The following is a 19,122-nucleotide window of genomic DNA, read 5'->3' as shown; positions in this document are numbered from 1 at the left end:
AAAAATTAATTAATTAATTTAATATTTAAAAATAATACTTTCTTACAAATAAAATTATTTCCCTTTGGAATGTTTCTGATTTTTAATAATATACAAAAGAATCATTTTAAAAAAAAATCAAAATCGGAGCTGTTATTGAGGACTCCCTAAGAATGACCGCGTAAAATATTCATTGATGCGACTATTAATTAATATACCCCTGTTTAGGACCAGGTAGTGTGTTAAATTTTATAAACCATATATTTCAAATTTAATATTGTATGCAAATAATAAATATGATTTATAACTACACTAAAAATAATTTATTTGTGTACAGTAAATAAATAATAATAAAGAAATTGTTAAATAATTTACATAATTTTAAATAAAATGAAATCAAAATGTAAAGTAATACAATTTTAATAGATAGGTATGTATATGAACGTGTGTGTGTATGTGGTACATTGCGTTTCAAAATGTGGTCGACCAATGAAATATATAAAATAATTTTTTTTTATTAAAAAACAATGCAAATTTTTTTTGTGATATTACAGTGCCACACAACCTCTATATACAGGCATACAATTTTTAGAGGATGATTCGCGTAAGATTATCTGGTCAAATTAAACATTTGAAGGTACAAAAACTCGCACCCAGCTCAAAGTTAGTAGGATTGTTCAAAACGACATCATAAATGAAATCTAAAAAGTTCTCGTCGACCCGATACCTGGAAAAAGTCACAAAGTTTTATCATAAAATTAGTTCAGACGAAAATTGTAGATCAGATAATTAAATATAAAAAATGTCTCAATATTTTTTTTCCCTAAGAGACACCGTTTTTGAGATATAATGATTCTAAAGTCTCTATACGTTCTTTGTAGGTTTTGAATTCCGTTGGGTAATTTGAAAGTTCTCCTCAACATCGTAATTTAAAAGTTTTCATGTACCCAAAAGGGGTAAATATGAGAGATAATAATGAACAGTTTTCTGATTATTTACGAAGTATTGAGAAGTTTTCTCATAGATTTACGGTTTCAAAAAATCCAATTGAAAGGAAAACTCATAAGTGCGAGGTCTTTTCCAGATTAAAATTTTTGTTCTAAAAATTAATTAAATATGAGATTCACTTATTTATTATAAAAAACTATATCCTGAAAAAAATGACTAGGACAAAATATTTTTGCTGAAAACATAAAGACATCTGTCTTTATTTTACGTATTACGTCATTGTACTCTGTGTATAGAGGTATAAAACAATGAAAATAAAAATGAGAATGTAAAAAAAGTAAAGATGAACCAAAATAGTGATGAGTAAATTATTTAGTAAAAGTAATGTAAAATGTAAAGTACGTGTTACATTCATTGTAATATATAGATATTTGACGTCGTCATGGACGCGCAAACAGTATCTATTTGAAAGTGGGGCGATTTATTTTTTGGTTAATATACGCATAATAAAATTCCTTAAATACCGCATTACTTCCGTTTTAGTTATCATATCATAAATTTGTTTGCAAATGTAAATCTACTACACTTAAAAAATTACGACGTCGTCACAAAATTCGATTATAACCTTTCACGCATGTCATTATTTATAGACGGGGATAGCCATGAGAGTGACTTAACATAACGACTTTTCAGATTAATTTTGCTGATCAGTGATTATGACTAATTAATTAAGCAATGAATTAGGGATTTAGGTGGAAGAGATCATGGATGGGAAACCCATAGACAGGTTAATTTGCTATTGCAGCAAACGCTATCATCCACTATCACACGTATCTACCTATCTAACGACAAGATAAGATCATCAAATGTAAACCGTGATGAATAGAAACTCTTTAATGAATAAAAACAAAAGTATACAATAATAATTGTAATATAATAATTTTTTGGTGAAATATTCCCACAGAAACACATAAAAAATAATTTTCACAATCTGTAGTTATTAACAACTATGAATACATTATACTTTATGAGTATATAAATTAGATTTTATACCCATCTTTATTTTACAATGATTATTTTTCAATTGTATTGCCAAGTTTTTCAAAAATTGAGGTCGATTCGAAAATTATCCTTAATACTAAAAGTTGGTAAAAGAATACATGAACCACAAAGACTTGGAACATCTAAAGAAATTAACAAATAAAAATATTTTATTAAATTTAAGTTAATTTTTGATATTTTAAAAGTTCCGTCTTAATGAGCAAAATCGGAACCCCAACAAAGGGAAGTTTAAAGGAAAGGTTAAATATAAACTTTAAAATTTTCCAATTCACACTAAAATAAAAATTTGTATCATTTAATAATATATCAAATTGTAGGACAAAATTTGTATAACAGTTTTTTTTTTTTTTGATATTTGACATTTTAAAATTATTTTTTCTTACCCCTATTAATTTAAAGAATTGTTGTTTAAGAATCCATCAGTTAAAGCTGTCGATGTTCTATAACTGTGTACGTATTCTGTTAGGATGGATGAAGTCTTGAATAAAAGTCTGATTAAAATAAAATGAAATTTAGTGAGTAGATTAATATTTAAGTCTCTCTGATTCTAATTTCATGGGCACCCGATCTACTAATATTAAGGGGGATGGGAGAGAGACAGTATATATAGCCATCTATTTCCGACAAAAAGCAACGGGAAAATATTTTTTTCTGAAACTACAAGATTAATATTTTCAAATTTACAGGTGTCACAGGTGTCTTTCGAATCACCAGAACATTTTTTTACATTAAAAATATTCTTGTTTTAATAAATTCGTTGTTTAGTGAATTGTAATCGTTATAATTTTAATAAATAATCAAGTACCTAAATTTATATAGATAATGGTAGTATGTAAAATACGCGAATTTTATTTATAAACAATTTTAAAACACATCTCCTAACTTTAAAGAGCATTCATTTATTATGCAAAAGCTTACATTAGCGATTACCTATATACTAGACAAACCCAATTCTCGGTTACAAGTGATCGCACCTGGATTGATATATTCATCTTAATCTGGATTTCTAGTCTTTCGAAAGGATTTCTATTCTTCAATTTTCAGTTATACCACTACGAATTTCCCGTATTTCGAATGTGAGGTAGCATCTCTTTCTTGATCTTATTAGTAAAATTAGAAATGTCGATTTTTAAATTTTGTAAGGTTAATAGTTAGTATAAATTACATTATTGACTCACCTCTTTCAGTCTTGCCTCTGCTACTCAAATCGTGGTGACTCATTCGTGTATGCTTGCGGATGTCAAGGATAGCATCACATTGCCTTGGTTTCCACAGGTTATCACTTTCAAGTTATTTGTGCTGTTTTATGATAAAAGAGTCAGATTTAATGATCTTTTAACAAATACGCACGCTCTTTTCTTACCTTTATTCTGAAATTAATCTCTTTTAGAAATCATGGTCTTTAGGTTAAGACCACACTCAACGCCATTACATAAAGCGTTAGTCCCTGACAGCCGTGGTGCAGCTAATGGACACCGCCGGTAAAATTGCTAGATTCTTTGCTATCTTTGTCACGAGGAAGTCTAGTTTTCAAGCTACCTAGCCCGAATTTGATGCTTCCTCCCGACAATTTTAAAGCTTTCAAAGATTCGTCGTCTATCGCTAGGACTAAGTCCAGACCCATACCATTGTTACATTCTGTGGAAGAGATTACCTTCCAGTTTTGAGTTTTAAGAATCTTATTTTGCTTCTCAATTATCTTCAGTATGGTCTCGTCATTAGACGGAACTGGAGGTGGTACCCATACTGAAATTCTATTTCTAACTCGAAGATGTGATTTTGGTACGACTTCAAGTTTCGCCCCTGGCCATATATTGTCGCAGTCTCGAATGACTTGCGTTAGGAAGTCTCGCGACTTTCTATTACCACATCTTATGACTTTGACGCCTTTATGCCATCCCGCTCCATTGAAGTCTACCTCATCACCACTTCCACTATCAGTTTCCGCAATAGCCAACAAAATCTTCGATTCTACCTTCATCCACTTTTCGACTGACATTTTACCGCCTGGGTGAGAACGATCAATGACGGCTATCTGACAGTCTTCAGGTGAATCAAAGGCCTTCGAAAATTTGGCTTTTTTCACTACGTTTTCATCTCTGTTGCTAAAACTTATTCTCTTTGCCGCCTTCAGTTCAAAATTTGGCGATATGGGTATATTTGACTTTGGAGATTCCTCTGTAGCGTAGGTGTTTTGCAGATTTTTTATAGGTATAGACTTGTTGAAAGAAGAAGGTTCTCCCTCTTCCGAAATTGTCTCTATATTTTTCTGCTTTTGCTTAAGTTCATCTTCATACTTACAGATCTTCTTTTTGTTAAGTTTGATGAGAGCTCTGTCCCTGTCAGTTAATTCTTCATCCTTTTTATTTGCCATCTTTTTTAGGAAATACTGAGCGTTTCGGAAAGCTTTCCTAGCCTTTTTCTCAGCTGCCTGTTCCTTTTTCCCTCTTTTCGTCTTTACAATCCCAGCTGAGTTTGTTTCTGAACTCATAAAAGAATTGGTCTCCACACCCTTATCTGTGTCTAAACCTATTGCTTCAACAATACTTCCTTTTGACGAAAATTCGTCGTCAATTTTTAAGTCAATCTGTAGCCCTCCCAACAAAGAAGAGGTGCTTCCAGAACATCCTTTTGTTAAATCATTTTCGTTTTTTATTTCAATTGACATTTGAGGAGTATCTTCGACAGCCAAATGGCTCACTGTCGGGTCCGTTTTATGATCGAGTAATAATAAACTTGTTTTCTTTGCCGCCTTCAGATCAAAATTTGGCGATTTGGGTATATTTAACTTTGGAGATTCCTCTGTAGCGTAGGTGTTTTGAAGATTTTTTGTAGGTATAGACTTGTTGAAAGAAGAAGGTTCTCCCTCTTCTGAAATTGTCTCTATATTTTTCTGCTTTTGCTTAAGTTCATCTACATACTTACAGATCTTCTTTTTGTTAAGTTTGATGAGAGCTCTGTCCCTGTCAGTTAATTCTTTATCCTTTTTATTTGCCATCTTTCTTAAGAAATACTGAGCGTTTAGGAAAGCTTTCCTAGCCTTTTTCTCAGCTGTCCGTTCCCTTTTCCTTCTTTTCGTCTTTACAATCCCAGCTGAGTTTGTTTCTGAACTCTTAAAGGAATTGATCTCTGCACCCTTCTCTATGTCTAAACCTATTGCTTCAACAATACTTCCTTTTGACGAAAATTCGTCGTCAATTTTTAAGTCAATCTGTAGCCCTCCCAACAAAGAAGAGGTGCTTCCAGAACATTCTTTGGTAAAATCATTTACGTTTTTTATTTCACTTGACATTTGAGGAGTATCTTCGACAGCCAAATGGCTCACTGCCGGGTCCGTTTTATGATCGAGTAATAATGAGCCCAATGTAGAAGAGGCGCTTTCAGAACATTCTTTCGTAAGTTCATTTACGATTTCTATTTTACTGGACTTTTGAGGAGTATCTTCGACAGCCAAGTTTTTTACTGTCGGCTCAGTTTTATGATCGAGTAATAATGAGCCCCCCCCAGAATCCGATTGGGGCTCGGCCACTTCTAAGGAAGTGGGAGGATTTACCATTTCTGGATTACCTCCTGGGGTAAATCTATTTTTATCACTCTCCTCCATTTTAGTTTGTAATTTTATAGAAGATTATTCCCCTGTCCGCGGTCGTTTATTCCGCCTAAGGCGTTATTCACGACTGACCAGAGAGAGTTTAAGCTCTTCCTGGACGTTCCACTATCCGCAACCTGTGGACGCGCTCGGTGGCATGGGAAAACTGCCCAGCCCTCCAACGGGAGGGCCCCGAGTTAAGGATTGACATCCCAATTCATGTAGTTTACCCGCTACTAACTTGATAAATAATAAACTAGTAATTATCACTTGATTTCTTAACTTGAAAAAAAAATGTAAATAAAGTATAAATATACATAAAAGATAAAGAACAATACCAAAACAAAATAATTGTAATTAGTAATTACATTAAGTAATTGTGTTTGTTTAGTAATAGCTTTAACTTACCTATATTTGAATGAATTGAATGGATCAATTACTAGATAATTATAGATTTACTACAGATCTTGTTGTAGTAATAGAAGGTGGTTGATTACATTACAAATATTATTATTCACCTAATTTAAAAACATAATTTTCATTATTAAAAAATATAAATTCAAATATAAGATAGAATGATCAAATTGCTATTTTATAGCTTTATTTTTGTTTTTGACATTTTAACAACAAAACGGCAAGTTTTCCGAAATCTGTTTTTATGATTTAACGATAAGGTTATGTCTAGTTATGTTGACAAATTATGGGTGCGTTCCAGTTGTCATAGTTTGGATACAAAATGTATCAATCTCATTCACACTACAAAATATTCTTTATTTACAATTTGTACACATTCTCGTATAGCCGTAATCATCATCATTACTTGAATTGTGTTCGCAGTTCAATGTTTTTCGAATTGGTATCAATATATGAAAAATTCCCATGACGCGTATTTTGTCAAGTTGATGCCAATTTGACAACACATCGAACACAGCTTTATGAATTAGCCTTTTTCCTGGGAAGATTAAAAAAAGATCCTCTAGATGGCAGGATATATTTGTACCACCCTAGTGTTGCCATCTAGCATATCTTTTTTTAATCTTCCCAGGAAAAAGGTTAATTAAAGCATTATATTTTTTAAATAATACTAATAAAAATTTTTAACTAACGACATAAAACAAATTATAAACATTATCATTAAATTCGGACATACAATAATTAATAATTCCAGAATTCTCTGAAGATTAAAAAAAGATCCGCTAGATGGCAACCCTAGGGGGGGGGGTACAAATATGTCCTGCTATCTAGAGAATTTATTTTTAATCTTCCCAGGAAAAAGGCTAATTGGATTGAAATGAAATAAGATTTTTAAATATTTCTGTTGATCACGACAAAATTTACACCATCCATCATTTAATTAAAGTGAGGATTCGGAATGAATTTATGTACTGAGAAAATAAATATTTACGCAATTTCATGAGAAAAGCAGCTCAATTTTATTTCCTTTTTTACTAAACATATCGAGATAATAAAAATATAATGGCTTCCTACGAAAACATAATCCCACATACTACCTTTTGTGTTGAACCAGCCCCTGATGCGTTTGCCATTGGCCGGCAAATTTTTATCCATGGTTATAAATTCTACACTAAAATATATGCGATAGAAAAAAGGCTTTCGCAGAAAAATAAAATAAAATTTTATAATTAACATTATATAAATAGACTTTATTATATATATTTAATATAAATTAGACATTAAAAACTATATTTTATGACTAATTATAAGACTAGAGTGTGAGTCAATGAGTGTGTTTGTTAGATATCAAATATATAAAATCTACAAAATATATTTTTATTTCAATAAATACTAGCTGCTTTAGTTAATCAATAAATAATCTAAACATCTGTAAAACTCTTATACACTTTTTCTTTGCAAGTCTTTGCACACGAAATAAGTTTTATATCAATGAAAAATATAGAATGATTTGTTAACTCATCGTTGAGCCGAGGAGGCTTTATTTTAAAAAAAATTACATGGGGTCAATTCATCTTAGTTTTAGGCCTATAATAATTTCTAATTCTTTTTCTTCAAATTTTTGCATTATTACTGAATAAAACCTGGAAGTTAGGAGTACTTAAAAGGTAGAATATGGCAGTAAAAAGTGTAACGTCAATGAGAAATTACCTTTACAAAAGGCAAGAAAATAACATCTATTTTTAATATTTAATTATAGATCTATTTAATACGATATTTCTTTAATATTTTTCTATAACTGAAATATCTGTACAATAAATAATTTAACTCAGCTGTAATTAAGAAACTACTAATCTAATAAAAAAAAACCTGGAAATAGCAAAAATTATTTTCAATCCCTATTTTCAAATGTGATAGGGCGAGCGGCCACACTTTCAAGATAGATTTGCAACATCTCCTCTATTGATTGGCTCTTATTATTAAAAAAAAGCTCATGAGTAGACACAAAAACCCGTCTTTTTTTTCTAAATTACCGAAATAGGGAAAAATAAACATGGCTCTAAAAAAAGACAGTATTTGGAAACATAATCCCATACTAATAATTTTATCTGTAAATCATAAAAAAATACCATTATGGCGGTGTTTGAAAGTGTAAGGATGGAATTGATAATTTTTATCATCTGTCACAGTTTTTTATTAGTATTTGCTTATTTGCATCGATGAGCTAAAAAATCACCTGAATAAAACTTGCTTGACTTTTTGCAAAGTCAAGTCCATTTTTTACTTGTTTGAGATTTGAGGCATAAATAGTGAGAAAAGATTTTAAGAGAGCTACAATATAAATAATAATAAGAGTGTCTAGCGTTGTTTATGTTTAAAATTTTTCCGATGAGTTTCGATGTGCTTTCAATCATTTCGAAAAAGCTCCTGAGTACTTAGGTATTTAAATAGAATTTTTTTTAAAACAACGAAATTTCTGGTTGTGTAGAAATATATTCGTAGGTCAGCTACCGAATGTAGGGAAAAGAACGTCTTTCTTCGAAGTTTTTCAATAAAGTATTCGAAATTTACATCAAATACACTTCAACAATAAACAGGTTATGATATACACGAAAATTTTCGGAGCTACTAGCATTTTATTAATTTAGATATCGTTCGGTGGATAATAAGCAAAGGCACTGTTGAAAGCTACTATTGTAAAGAAAGTCTCTATTGTAAAGGGAAAGGGCAGCTTTTATTTAGCTACGAATGGTGTGATCGAACTTTGAATGGATTTTAGTTCGTAGATATAAAAGTCCATATTCCATGCAAACTTTTGAAATTATAAAAGAGAATATTTTATAAATATTTCAAAATACACCTTGAAAGTTTGTTGTAAAGCTTTAGATTCGAATACAACACGCGAAAAACATACGAAACAATAATAAGATGGATACTGAATTCTTTGGAACGACAGATTGTTTTTTTGAAAGCATTTAATTACAATTTAATAGTTTCTAGAACTGAAATTATATATGGAGCATCTTGTGGAATTCAAAGTTTCTCTTAATCGCTAGACACTCTTTACAAATCAAATTTATGTAATAGTTGTAGTTTGAGTCGAATCATTTGTATTAAATAATTGAGTGCCCGTATCATTATAGAAGGTGGATTTTGATAAGTACAAGGTGGGATTTAATAAAGTTGTTGATGGTACTGAACTTCGACTAGTATTCGAATTTGAACTATTATCATGACAATTTGTATAAAATTTTGATTTACCAGTACCATATTGATGACGATTTATTTCATTATTATTATTTAAAATATTATCTAATTCTTGATGATACTGTAGATAATAACAATCCGGGCACATGTAACACTGTTCACTTGTACCGGTTAATTTATGACAATTGATACATTCGTAATAATTGAATGATGTGGATGGTAACTGTTGTTCGATAAAACGTTTATATGCATATTGTATGTAGTTATGTATCATGTCATCGTGATATTCATGTCGTACGATATTTAATTTACAACATAAAATTATATTCGATTTTAATTTATTATTTGTTGGTTTTAAGATTTTATTAAAATTTTTCTTCAATTTGGCGCTCATTGTTTTACCGATTGAGCCGAATTGTTTAACAACTTGTTGTGGAAAACATGAGTTTGTAATATTACATTCAACTGTATCTAAATATTCTTGTAACATATGAATATTGTATTCATAATTATTCATATAATTCACATATTCAATTGTATTCCATTGTACATCTTCCCCCGGATCATAATTATATTGAAGTGGTAACAAAGTTATATTTGAATCAACTATTGGTATCATTTTATTATTTAAATCATCCCCACCACATTGTATTACTAAGGAAGAAAAATGTCCATTATTGTATGTAAGCAACAATGGTGATTTATAATTATTATGTGTTGTAAATGGTAAATAAATTCCACCGAATGTTATCGGTGATAATGGATCACCATTTAGATCGTTTAATATGGTATTCGAGATGATAATAATTGGTCGTTTTAAGATGATTGAAAGTGCTAGAACATGAATCTCTTCTAAACTTTGATAATGGTTTGAATTTGTTGAGTGTGTTGGTTCTATTGAGGCCATATTTATTATGTTGGTCCATTCCACTAACCATTCTTGTTCATTTAACGTTAATGAGTTTTGTTTGTTGATGATAGTCTGTTGATAACGCCATCGACGGTATAATTGTGATTTATTATTGTCATGTTTTGACTGCTGTTGTAATAAATATTGATATAATGTTTTACGTAATGTTAAAAGACGATCATGGAATCCCCAGATTGAGAGCGATGCTGCATGCAGCAAACAATTACCATCACCATTTGTTGATAATGGCCACAATCTATTTTATAAATTTAACTTATTAATCACTTTATTAAGTAATTAAAATTCTGTGATTAAAAAATGCAAGCATTGCAATGGCAGTAATGAAAATGAAGACGATATTTAGAAATGAAAAATTTAGAGAAGGAAATATTGGTCGCAAATTTTCTGTGGAGGTCGGATAAATTTTTACGTAAAGATCTCAGTCTAGTTAGTTAGTTCTTTACATGAGAGAACATTAAATAAAATTGCTATTATATTAACGATTAGGTAAAATGTGTACTTACTTTTCGCCAACATTATATGAGAGCCACCAATTTAATCGATTAGATGATTCTAATGAAATTAACGTAGACTTTTCAATCAAATCATTCTCTAAGAATTGTTTAAATTCATCTCGATGTTCACCATCTCTATGATCTGCATGCTCATATAACGTTAAATCTGGTAATGTAAAAGTATATTCTGATTTTTCTATTTCAATTCCTTTATTTTTATTTCCATCTATCTCGGATATTAATTGTAATTGATGATCGTCTTCTTTAACTTGTTTAGATGTTGTAGCATGTTCAGGTATTTCTTGATCACAAATGTTCTTTTTTAAATTACATTCAATAGCGTTTCGTGCACGTAATACTATTGGTAAGTTGTCTGTTGCACGGGATATACCACGTCTTAGTTTTCTATTACCTTCTTTATCTACAAAGACAAAATTATTCTGAAATTAATTTCAGAGTCACAAAATTGAATTTGTTGATTTCCTCGATTTCTTTGTGTTCGATTTGGCTAAGGTATTGGTATTTAAATAATTAATTTCCTTAGTTGTTATTTTCACTTTAATTCTAATTTTAATTTCAGAGTCACAAAATTGAATTAAGGTATGTAATTAATCTGTTTATTTGTTATTAAAGCAAACACGTGATTTTTTCAATTTATTCATAAACAACAAATTAATAAAATAACTTATTTATATTTTAAATAAGTGTCGCAATTAAAAGTTACAAAATAAGTGTCGCGACTATGTGAATGTGTCATCTTTTAAATGAAATAATAATGAAGTGGGTTGAATTTACAAAGTCATTGAACAAAAATTTTAATTTTTTTTTAAAACTTTATTTTAAACACAAACTTGTCATATGCATAAGAGGAGAGTGAGTTTAAAAGAACAAATATATCCAGACTAGCAATGAGAAATGTAAAAGAAATTAGTTATCGAATGAATCCGTTTATATCGATAAACCAATAGGTTTAAAATGAAATGGAGTAGCCCCGGAATATAGTCCCGAAAGCAAAAATTGGATGATTTATATGACTCTGTCCGATTACTGGGATTATGGTATATTTTGGGGTAAAATATACCATATAATTGTTCTGGAGATAATGCATGGGAGTCATATGTAGAACACAGGCGTTATATATTTTAAATTTTCTTTAGAGTGTCGGAAAAATTCTTACTTAATTAAAAAGCGCAGGTATTTCGAATAATTTCGATTTTTCTTTTATTATTACACCTGATGTGCGTAGACATGACGACTGAGAGCGTAGACTAGAATGTTGTTTTTAACTTTAAAATAATTAAATTCATTTCAAAACACTACAATGCTTAATTTTACTTCAAAATACATCAGAAAATACATTAATATTGGATTGTTTCCAAATGAATATCATTTAAGTAATATTCTCATTGATTTTTTATCTAATATTCTATAAATTTAATACGTACAATTTAAATCATCAGTTCCTGTTGGTAAAGGTTGTTCTTGATTCGTTGTGGATAATATTTGCTGATCAGAATCTTGATCAACATTATTTAACTCATTCCAATACAATAAGGCACCATTTAAATCCCAGCATTTCAATTGTAATAAAGTATGAGCTAATTCTAAATCACAACCAGTTTGTTCCATAAATTCGGTAACTATTTTCGATTCCATTTTAAAAATTTAACAATACTCAATCACTCATTCAACTATAAATAGATAATTCTTACTTTAGTAAATAGAACCTCAGGTATACACATTTTTTTATTAAGATAATCTAATTAATAATTTAAAAAAACTAGTTTATTAGATTATGATTCATTGTATTTACCTTTAAGAAATTATCAATTATTAATATAAACAAATTAATTATAAATATATTACACAATTGTCAACTGAATCACAATGAGTTAGTCGCATTTATCAGCCATTTTTAAAGTATCTTTTCAAATAATATTTATTATTTGTTTGTATACACACTAGAATCACAAGAATTACAAATATATACAAGGTGTTTAACGTGTGTTTATCTACATAATATTATGAAGTACGCTGTATGTATTAATTAATCAGCCAATAATGCACTTAAAATTCATTATTAATAAATCATAACTAATTATATGACGTAGTATTTATTTATTTCCTATCTCAAAAATATCTATTTCTATATTAAGCATTGAAATTAATTAAAAGGTAACATGTGATTATAGCCTTCAAGATGTTATTTACTGCTAGAGTGGATTCCATCAATAACTACCCCATATACTCGCTATCTCTAATGAGTAATGGTGGACTTATGGAATCTATAAGCTATTGGACAAATCAATGACCTAGTCAAATAATCAACATTTATTTAAGCCTGTTTACGACTGCTAGTAAACAGGCTTAAATCTAAAAAAAAAATAGCTTTAGTTCCTGGTTTATGGAATGACTAGACGATTGAACGTCAAACGAGTGGGCCATTTTTTATTAGACAATTGCGGGAAAAGCATTTTATATAGTTTTCTAGTTGCAAATATTTAAAGAATTTTATAACCGTTTAGTAAAGTAAGCGGGTATCTGCTAGTGTCAAATTTAGAGTCTCAATCTCAATGGAATCAGCTCTATAGTATAATACATAATGTGTACAATAATACCACACGCTATACAAACATGTAACACACATTGCATATACTATTTAATAAAACCAAAAACTGCATTTTTGTCTCAAAAGCATTTAGATTTCGAATAATTGATAAAATAAATTGTTGGATTAATTATTCTTAAAAGTAATAAATATCAACTCTAATAATTTTTTGGTTTCATCCTAATTGTAATTATTATTTAATTTGAAAAAAGTTCAATGTATTATTAATAGAAGGCAGCTCCTGCTACAAACAATATTTTAAATAATAAGCTTATATATTTTTTTTAATTATAAGGATTCAGAAATTCATTAACAATATAACTTGCATTATTCAATTTTTATAAATAATATGAATATTTTAGCATATAATTTTTTTATTGAAAATGACTTTGCACTATCTTAATTATTAATACCAGAGAGTAATTATGTTGAGATATTGTTACATAGTATACATTAAAACGTTAAACGGGTGGTGTTTAGCAACACCAGTTGTGATTGGCTTTTGATTGCGGATTTGATTTGCTTGCCGATTGCGGATAGGAAGCCACAACGCGTTAGGTCGTTATGCCACAACATGGTCCATTAATGGATTTCACTGCCCTTTTTTTGTACCCAGAACGACGCTAGCTTTGATCTGTGACGTAGCCGACCTTACTTCAGGAGCAGCTCTCCAACAACTAACCTTAAATCTACTTTAAAACAACTAGCTATCGACCCGTGTGGAATTCCTCAGTGCGGTAGTCCTGGCTAAAAACTGGCTAGAGAAATAACATATAATTTATAATTTAATTTTTTTTTTATTTATAGGCAATTTTATTACAAATATGATGTACAAATTACATAATGAACAAAATGAAATCTTAATATTATTTCTCGAGCCTGTTTTTTTCCTAAGCGGTACATTTTTTAAAACTGGAGTCTATTTTTCTTCATTAACCAGCACTGAATGAGGGGTAAATCATGGAATATGATAAAGAAATAAGGAAAAGCGTGGCTAGAGAAATAATATATAAGAATGTAGGTATACAAAATTCGTTGGAATATTTGCTATTCGAAACTCCACAACATAATATTTCATTTATGCTCTGCAGTCACGAACAATCGAGAACATTACATTCCTTCTCTACGTATTCTCTTTGATTACAAATAAAACGTGTACGTGTAATAAAATTAAATGACAGGTATTTACGTCTGTTGACTGTTGGTATTACAGATCACATTGATAAATACCAACATTACAGGGGCACAAGTGTATATTTTGGCAGTATTTGATGTGTGTTGTGTTTTATAAAAAAAAAGTTGTACCTTCGAGAACATATGTTCTTTTAAATATATAAATATTGTGTTGATATACGTAGATTTTACATTATTTTATTATTAATTATAAAAAATATTATTTAAAAATGTTAGATTTATTTACAATATTCAGCAAAGGTGGTATTGTATTGTGGTGTTTTCAAGGTACATCACAAATATTTACACCATCTGTAAATGCACTTATTAGAAGTGTAATATTACAAGTAAGTTTTCTTATTAGAGATTAAAAATTCATGACAAGTTTACTTCCATCATAAATTACCTTCTCAAAATACGTTTATGACATTCTTTTTAAAAAACTGGTACACAGAATCATAATGAAGCTTATATGACATTATACACATGTGTGTAGATGACAATACAGTCAAAATTTATTAAATGATTCACTTTGGGATAATAATGTTATTTTTGTAAAATTCGTATAGAAATTGTCAAAATTATTTTCGTGTGCCAAAACAATGTCAACCTTGGGTGTACTTCAGCTTTTATGTTTACTCACTAAGTGAAATACTTTCAGGGCCTTATGAATGAGGGAAATTTGTCACGAGCTTTCCGGGAAATATACGTACACCTGTAATTATCGAATGTCTATATTGGATACTTCTGCGGTGTCTTATAAATCTTACTATTTTAATACGGCCTTTAAATCCACTTAATAATCAACAATCATTAAAATTTGATTATGTTTATTAATTACTCTGGTATCATCGATTTTATTGATGCTCTTGAAAAGATAACAAGAAAAAAAAATTTTGGTGATCTCTGTTTTTGAAATAAATAAAGTAAAAGAGACCCAAAAAATACAAAAAAATAAGAAATTTTCTAGGAATTTTGAAAGTTTTTATGGTCAACTTTGATGTTAAATAATTATAAATATAAAATAATATCCGATTTCTATTCGAAATCTTTTATGTACTCAATCCAAAAAGTTGAATCTTATTGTTATCAGGCTTGAATATTTGATAATTATATTTCAACACTACAAATAATACCATAGAGCTGTATAGACCTAGGAAACGCAATGAGTGAATTCCTGAACGCAGTGAGAGAGGTAGAAAGAGACAAAAATTGTAGGCGTATACGCTGCGATCAACCGTTTAGGCGGCGACTTTGCAGCTTTATGGTATTATTTCTAAGCTTTAACAATATTTGAAAGTTTTTGGGTTTACTTTAATATTTGATAATTATCGGTGTCAGTATAATTGGTGTTATAGATTATATATATAGGGCTAAAAGTCGTTACCTGTTGAAAGCAGAAAGCTAATCTTTTTTGCAATTCGAAATTTTTACCTGTTTGTTTTGAGATCAATACCTTTACAATGTGTAATGACTTTTGGCGCATTCTATATGTTAGTTATATAAATTAATTACTTTGATTATTTAAAGGAACGTACTGGTTTTAATAAATTTGATCATAATGGGTTAACATTACACTACAAATTAGATAATGAATTCGAATTAATATTTGTGGTGGCATATCAGAAAATATTACAATTATCATATGTTGATAAATTCTTAAATGATATTCATTTAGAATTTCGTGATAAATATAAAAATGTTTTAACGAATACTTCTACTATACAACATTGTTTTTATGATTATGATTCGTTCAATAACAACTATAAGCAAGTTTTAAAGAATGCTGAAAAATGGGCATTACAACAAGCAAAAGCACCGAAACAAATGCGTACATACGAGGAATCTGTTAAATCGAAGAAAACTGTTGCATCGATGATTGAACGTAAAAATGATGATCAGAAAAATACCAGTAAGTATTTTGATTATATTCAGCTCGGCATTAATAAAGATATTATTTCGTATAAAAAAAAAAAATTTACGGTACAATAAGGATATAAAAAGTATGGAAAAATCTTAAAAAGGTTTTAATATACAAGCGAATATTAATTTATTATTTGCAATGGAAACTCAGCTAGTTTTGTAATCAAATGTTTGACCACATATGGTAATCGTCAAATTTGTTGATAAAAAACGACCTTTTGGTCATTTTTCGGCCACAAACTAAAATAATTTTAATTCTATGTAAATTTGTTTATTTATCTTTCATTGATCTAAAAAAGTACTTATTTGAATTTTAGATAAAAAGCAAAACAAGAAAAGTGTAGCTTTTCAAAATGGCGACATCGATAATGAATGTAAGTATTCAATTTACAAAGCATTAAGTATATTATTTAAAAAACTAAAAACAATTATTTCACTAAAGCTAAAGGTAAATTATTAAATGATGAAAGTAAGGATGTAAACGTGAATGTATTGCCCGAATCACCAACAAGTGAAGATGTTATAAAAGCTAATCGTTTGAAATTAGCACAGAAATTAAATAAAACTAAAGCGGAGAAAAAGTAAGTATAAATTTAAACGAAAAGTAAATTTTTAAAAATTTCAAATAACAAATATTTTTATCTAAGGAAAAGTCCAAAATCACCAACATCACCATCGGAGGGTAAAGGAGGTAAAAAACCACGTGTATGGGAATTGAGTGGTAAAAATAGTGATTTAACATATCTAGAACGAACAACTGATAAGCCACCATCCGACGACGATGAATATGTGTCTTCAGTTAATACACATGTAAGTTTTTCATATTAGTTTACACAGCGCCGCCATTAATTCAACGTTCGTTGTAGCTAACGTGTGTTATAAATATATTGTTTCAAATAAGATTGAACACATTCTCATTTTGTGGAATAGGCTTTGAAATTAACGAACGTTTCATTAGTACAGAAGTACACGAGCGTTTAATTCAGTGTTTGCAATTAAAATGAATTTTTACAAATATGTGAAATAATCGCATGACTATTTTGACCAATGAACATTTTATTCGATTAGACCTTTCAGCTAAGAGATGCCCTATCTAGCACTTAAAATAAGAGCTATCGAAATTTACCCCAAAATATAGAGCTTTATAACAGTTTTCGGCCGATATGAATTGAAAATGTTTTCGAGATATCGTCCGATTTCAGATAATTCTAGAATATCATTTCTTTTTTTAGTTGATTGGTAAAATGCAAGGTAATATTAAAAATTTAGAAATTGACTCATCAACCGATGAAGACGATGATGATGACGATGAAAATGATAACGATAATGTTAAAACAACAAACAATAACAATAATAAAAAATCGAAAGGAATATTTTCATTATTTAAAACATTAGTAAATACAAATCGTACATTATCATTAGAAGATATGGCACCAGTACTAGATAAATTAAAAGATCATCTTATATCGAAAAATGTTGCTTCCGATATTGCTGATAAATTATGTCAATCAGTTGGTACACGACTTGAAGGAAAAATTATTGGTATGTTATAAAATCTGTTTTTATTTTTAATTAAGTCCCACCCAAGGACAGCCATTCTAACCTTTTAATTAAGTAATAAATATACGAAATAGCTTATGAGTAACGTTTTTATGATTTAAAAAAAAAACTAACAAGCTAATTTTTAGTTAGAAAGTAGCCATTTGGTAGAAATTCGAATCATATAAGTCAAGAGTGGGGAATCTTTTTGTATACAAAATTTATTCAAGCGTTTTAGTTTATTTATTTATTAAATTTTCATAATAGGTACATTTGATACAATTACTACGCATGTCAAACAAACATTAAATGATGCATTGGTACAAATCTTATCATCGTCACGTCGTATTGACATCTTACGTGATTGCTTAGAAATCAATGAAAAATATCGTCGACCATACGTCATTGTATTCTGTGGTGTTAATGGTGTCGGCAAATCAACAAACTTAGCAAAAATATGTTTCTGGTTAATTGAAAATAATCAACGTGTTTTAATCGCAGCATGTGATACATTCCGTGCGGGTGCTGTAGAACAGTTACGTACACATACAAAACATTTGAATGCATTACATTCAACCGGAACGAAAGCAAAATATGTGGAACTCTATGAAAAAGGTTATGGTAAAGATGCAGCAGCTATAGCAATGGAAGCCATTAAATACGCCAATGATTCGAAATATAATGTAGTATTAATTGATACCGCTGGACGTATGCAAGACAATGAACCATTGATGCGTTCATTGACTAAATTGATAAAAATCAATGAACCAGATTTGGTGTTGTTTGTTGGGGAAGCTTTGGTTGGTAATGAAGCTGTAGATCAATTAATCAAATTTAATAAGGCTTTAGCTGATTATTCATTACAAACACAATCGCCTCATTTAATTGATGGTATTGTATTGACTAAATTCGATACTATTGATGATAAAGTGGGTGCTGCCATTTCTATGACATATATTACAGGTCAACCAATAATATTTGTTGGTACTGGACAACAATATACCGATTTAAAAGCATTGAATGCTAAAGCTGTTGTACATGCTTTAATGAAGTAATTTTTTTAATTTATATTGAGATTATTATGATTAATTGTAATTAATTAATTGTTATTTTTATTATTTGTTCTTTATAAATAAATATCTATATATCTATACAATTTTTTTATTATTATTGTAGCTACTAGGACTTTTTACAACTTCACAATTTCATCAAATTCGTCAATGATACAAGAATACTTAGGTTGAAAATTCCATCA

At 29.4% G+C, this 19,122-nt stretch overlaps 3 protein-coding genes across 5 annotated transcripts; 1 reads left to right on the top strand and 2 right to left on the bottom strand.

Moving 5' to 3' along the window:
• Positions 1–658: 658 nt before the first annotated feature.
• On the bottom strand, positions 659–5,758 carry LOC123293173 (DNA ligase 1-like). Of its 2 annotated transcripts, XM_044873900.1 has the most exons (4): positions 3,353–5,758; positions 3,168–3,288; positions 2,373–2,480; positions 659–706 (listed from the first exon to the last, which is right to left on the bottom strand). In XM_044873900.1, exon 1 carries the CDS (start codon positions 5,591–5,593, stop codon positions 3,455–3,457), a length of 2,139 nt encoding a protein of 712 aa, XP_044729835.1. In that variant the 5' UTR covers positions 5,594–5,758; the 3' UTR covers positions 659–706; positions 2,373–2,480; positions 3,168–3,288; positions 3,353–3,454. The 2 variants fall into 2 exon arrangements, with proteins under 2 accessions (XP_044729835.1, XP_044729836.1); XM_044873901.1 differs by lacking the exons at positions 659–706; positions 2,373–2,480 and adding an exon at positions 2,938–3,089.
• A 1,559-nt stretch (positions 5,759–7,317) lies between these two features.
• On the bottom strand, positions 7,318–12,352 carry LOC123293336 (OTU domain-containing protein 7B-like). 2 transcript variants are annotated; one of them, XM_044874119.1, is made up of 4 exons: positions 12,337–12,352; positions 12,070–12,264; positions 10,634–11,045; positions 7,318–10,365 (listed from the first exon to the last, which is right to left on the bottom strand). In XM_044874119.1, exons 2-4 carry the CDS (start codon positions 12,251–12,253, stop codon positions 9,069–9,071), a joined length of 1,893 nt encoding a protein of 630 aa, XP_044730054.1. In that variant the 5' UTR covers positions 12,254–12,264; positions 12,337–12,352; the 3' UTR covers positions 7,318–9,068. The 2 variants fall into 2 exon arrangements, with proteins under 2 accessions (XP_044730054.1, XP_044730053.1); XM_044874118.1 differs by lacking the exon at positions 12,337–12,352 and having other exon boundaries at positions 12,070–12,315.
• Positions 12,353–14,611: 2,259 nt separating this feature from the next.
• LOC123291722 (signal recognition particle receptor subunit alpha homolog) lies at positions 14,612–18,937 on the top strand. The gene is made up of 7 exons (XM_044872113.1): positions 14,612–14,752; positions 15,936–16,317; positions 16,646–16,702; positions 16,771–16,909; positions 16,976–17,138; positions 17,561–17,870; positions 18,135–18,937. Exons 1-7 carry the CDS (start codon positions 14,636–14,638, stop codon positions 18,920–18,922), a joined length of 1,956 nt encoding a protein of 651 aa, XP_044728048.1. The 5' UTR covers positions 14,612–14,635; the 3' UTR covers positions 18,923–18,937.
• The last annotated feature ends 185 nt before the right edge of the window (positions 18,938–19,122 follow it).

Source organism: Chrysoperla carnea, chromosome 2 (assembly GCF_905475395.1).
Source record: "Chrysoperla carnea chromosome 2, inChrCarn1.1, whole genome shotgun sequence".
In the NCBI taxonomy this organism is placed as follows: domain Eukaryota; kingdom Metazoa; phylum Arthropoda; class Insecta; order Neuroptera; family Chrysopidae; genus Chrysoperla; species Chrysoperla carnea.
Note: the sequence above shows the minus strand (reverse complement) of the source record. Positions and strands in the feature narration are given on the sequence as shown.

What these genes read in the sequence shown, in the direction of transcription:
- LOC123293336 (XM_044874118.1), bottom strand. Translation starts at nt 12,280, where the DNA reads ATGGAATCGAAAATAGTTACCGAATTTATGGAACAAACTGGTTGTGAT. An exon ending in AGGAACTGATGATTTAAATT is followed by an intron (nt 11,046 to 12,069) that starts GTACGTATTAAA and finishes TTGTCTTTGTAG; the next exon opens with ATAAAGAAGGTAATAGAAAA. An exon ending in TCATATAATGTTGGCGAAAA is followed by an intron (nt 10,366 to 10,633) that starts GTAAGTACACAT and finishes TTTATAAAATAG; the next exon opens with ATTGTGGCCATTATCAACAA.
- LOC123293173 (XM_044873900.1), bottom strand. Translation starts at nt 5,593, where the DNA reads ATGGAGGAGAGTGATAAAAATAGATTTACCCCAGGAGGTAATCCAGAA.
- LOC123291722 (XM_044872113.1), top strand. Translation starts at nt 14,636, where the DNA reads ATGTTAGATTTATTTACAATATTCAGCAAAGGTGGTATTGTATTGTGG. An exon ending in AAAACTAAAGCGGAGAAAAA is followed by an intron (nt 16,910 to 16,975) that starts GTAAGTATAAAT and finishes TTTTTATCTAAG; the next exon opens with GAAAAGTCCAAAATCACCAA. An exon ending in TGTCTTCAGTTAATACACAT is followed by an intron (nt 17,139 to 17,560) that starts GTAAGTTTTTCA and finishes TTCTTTTTTTAG; the next exon opens with TTGATTGGTAAAATGCAAGG.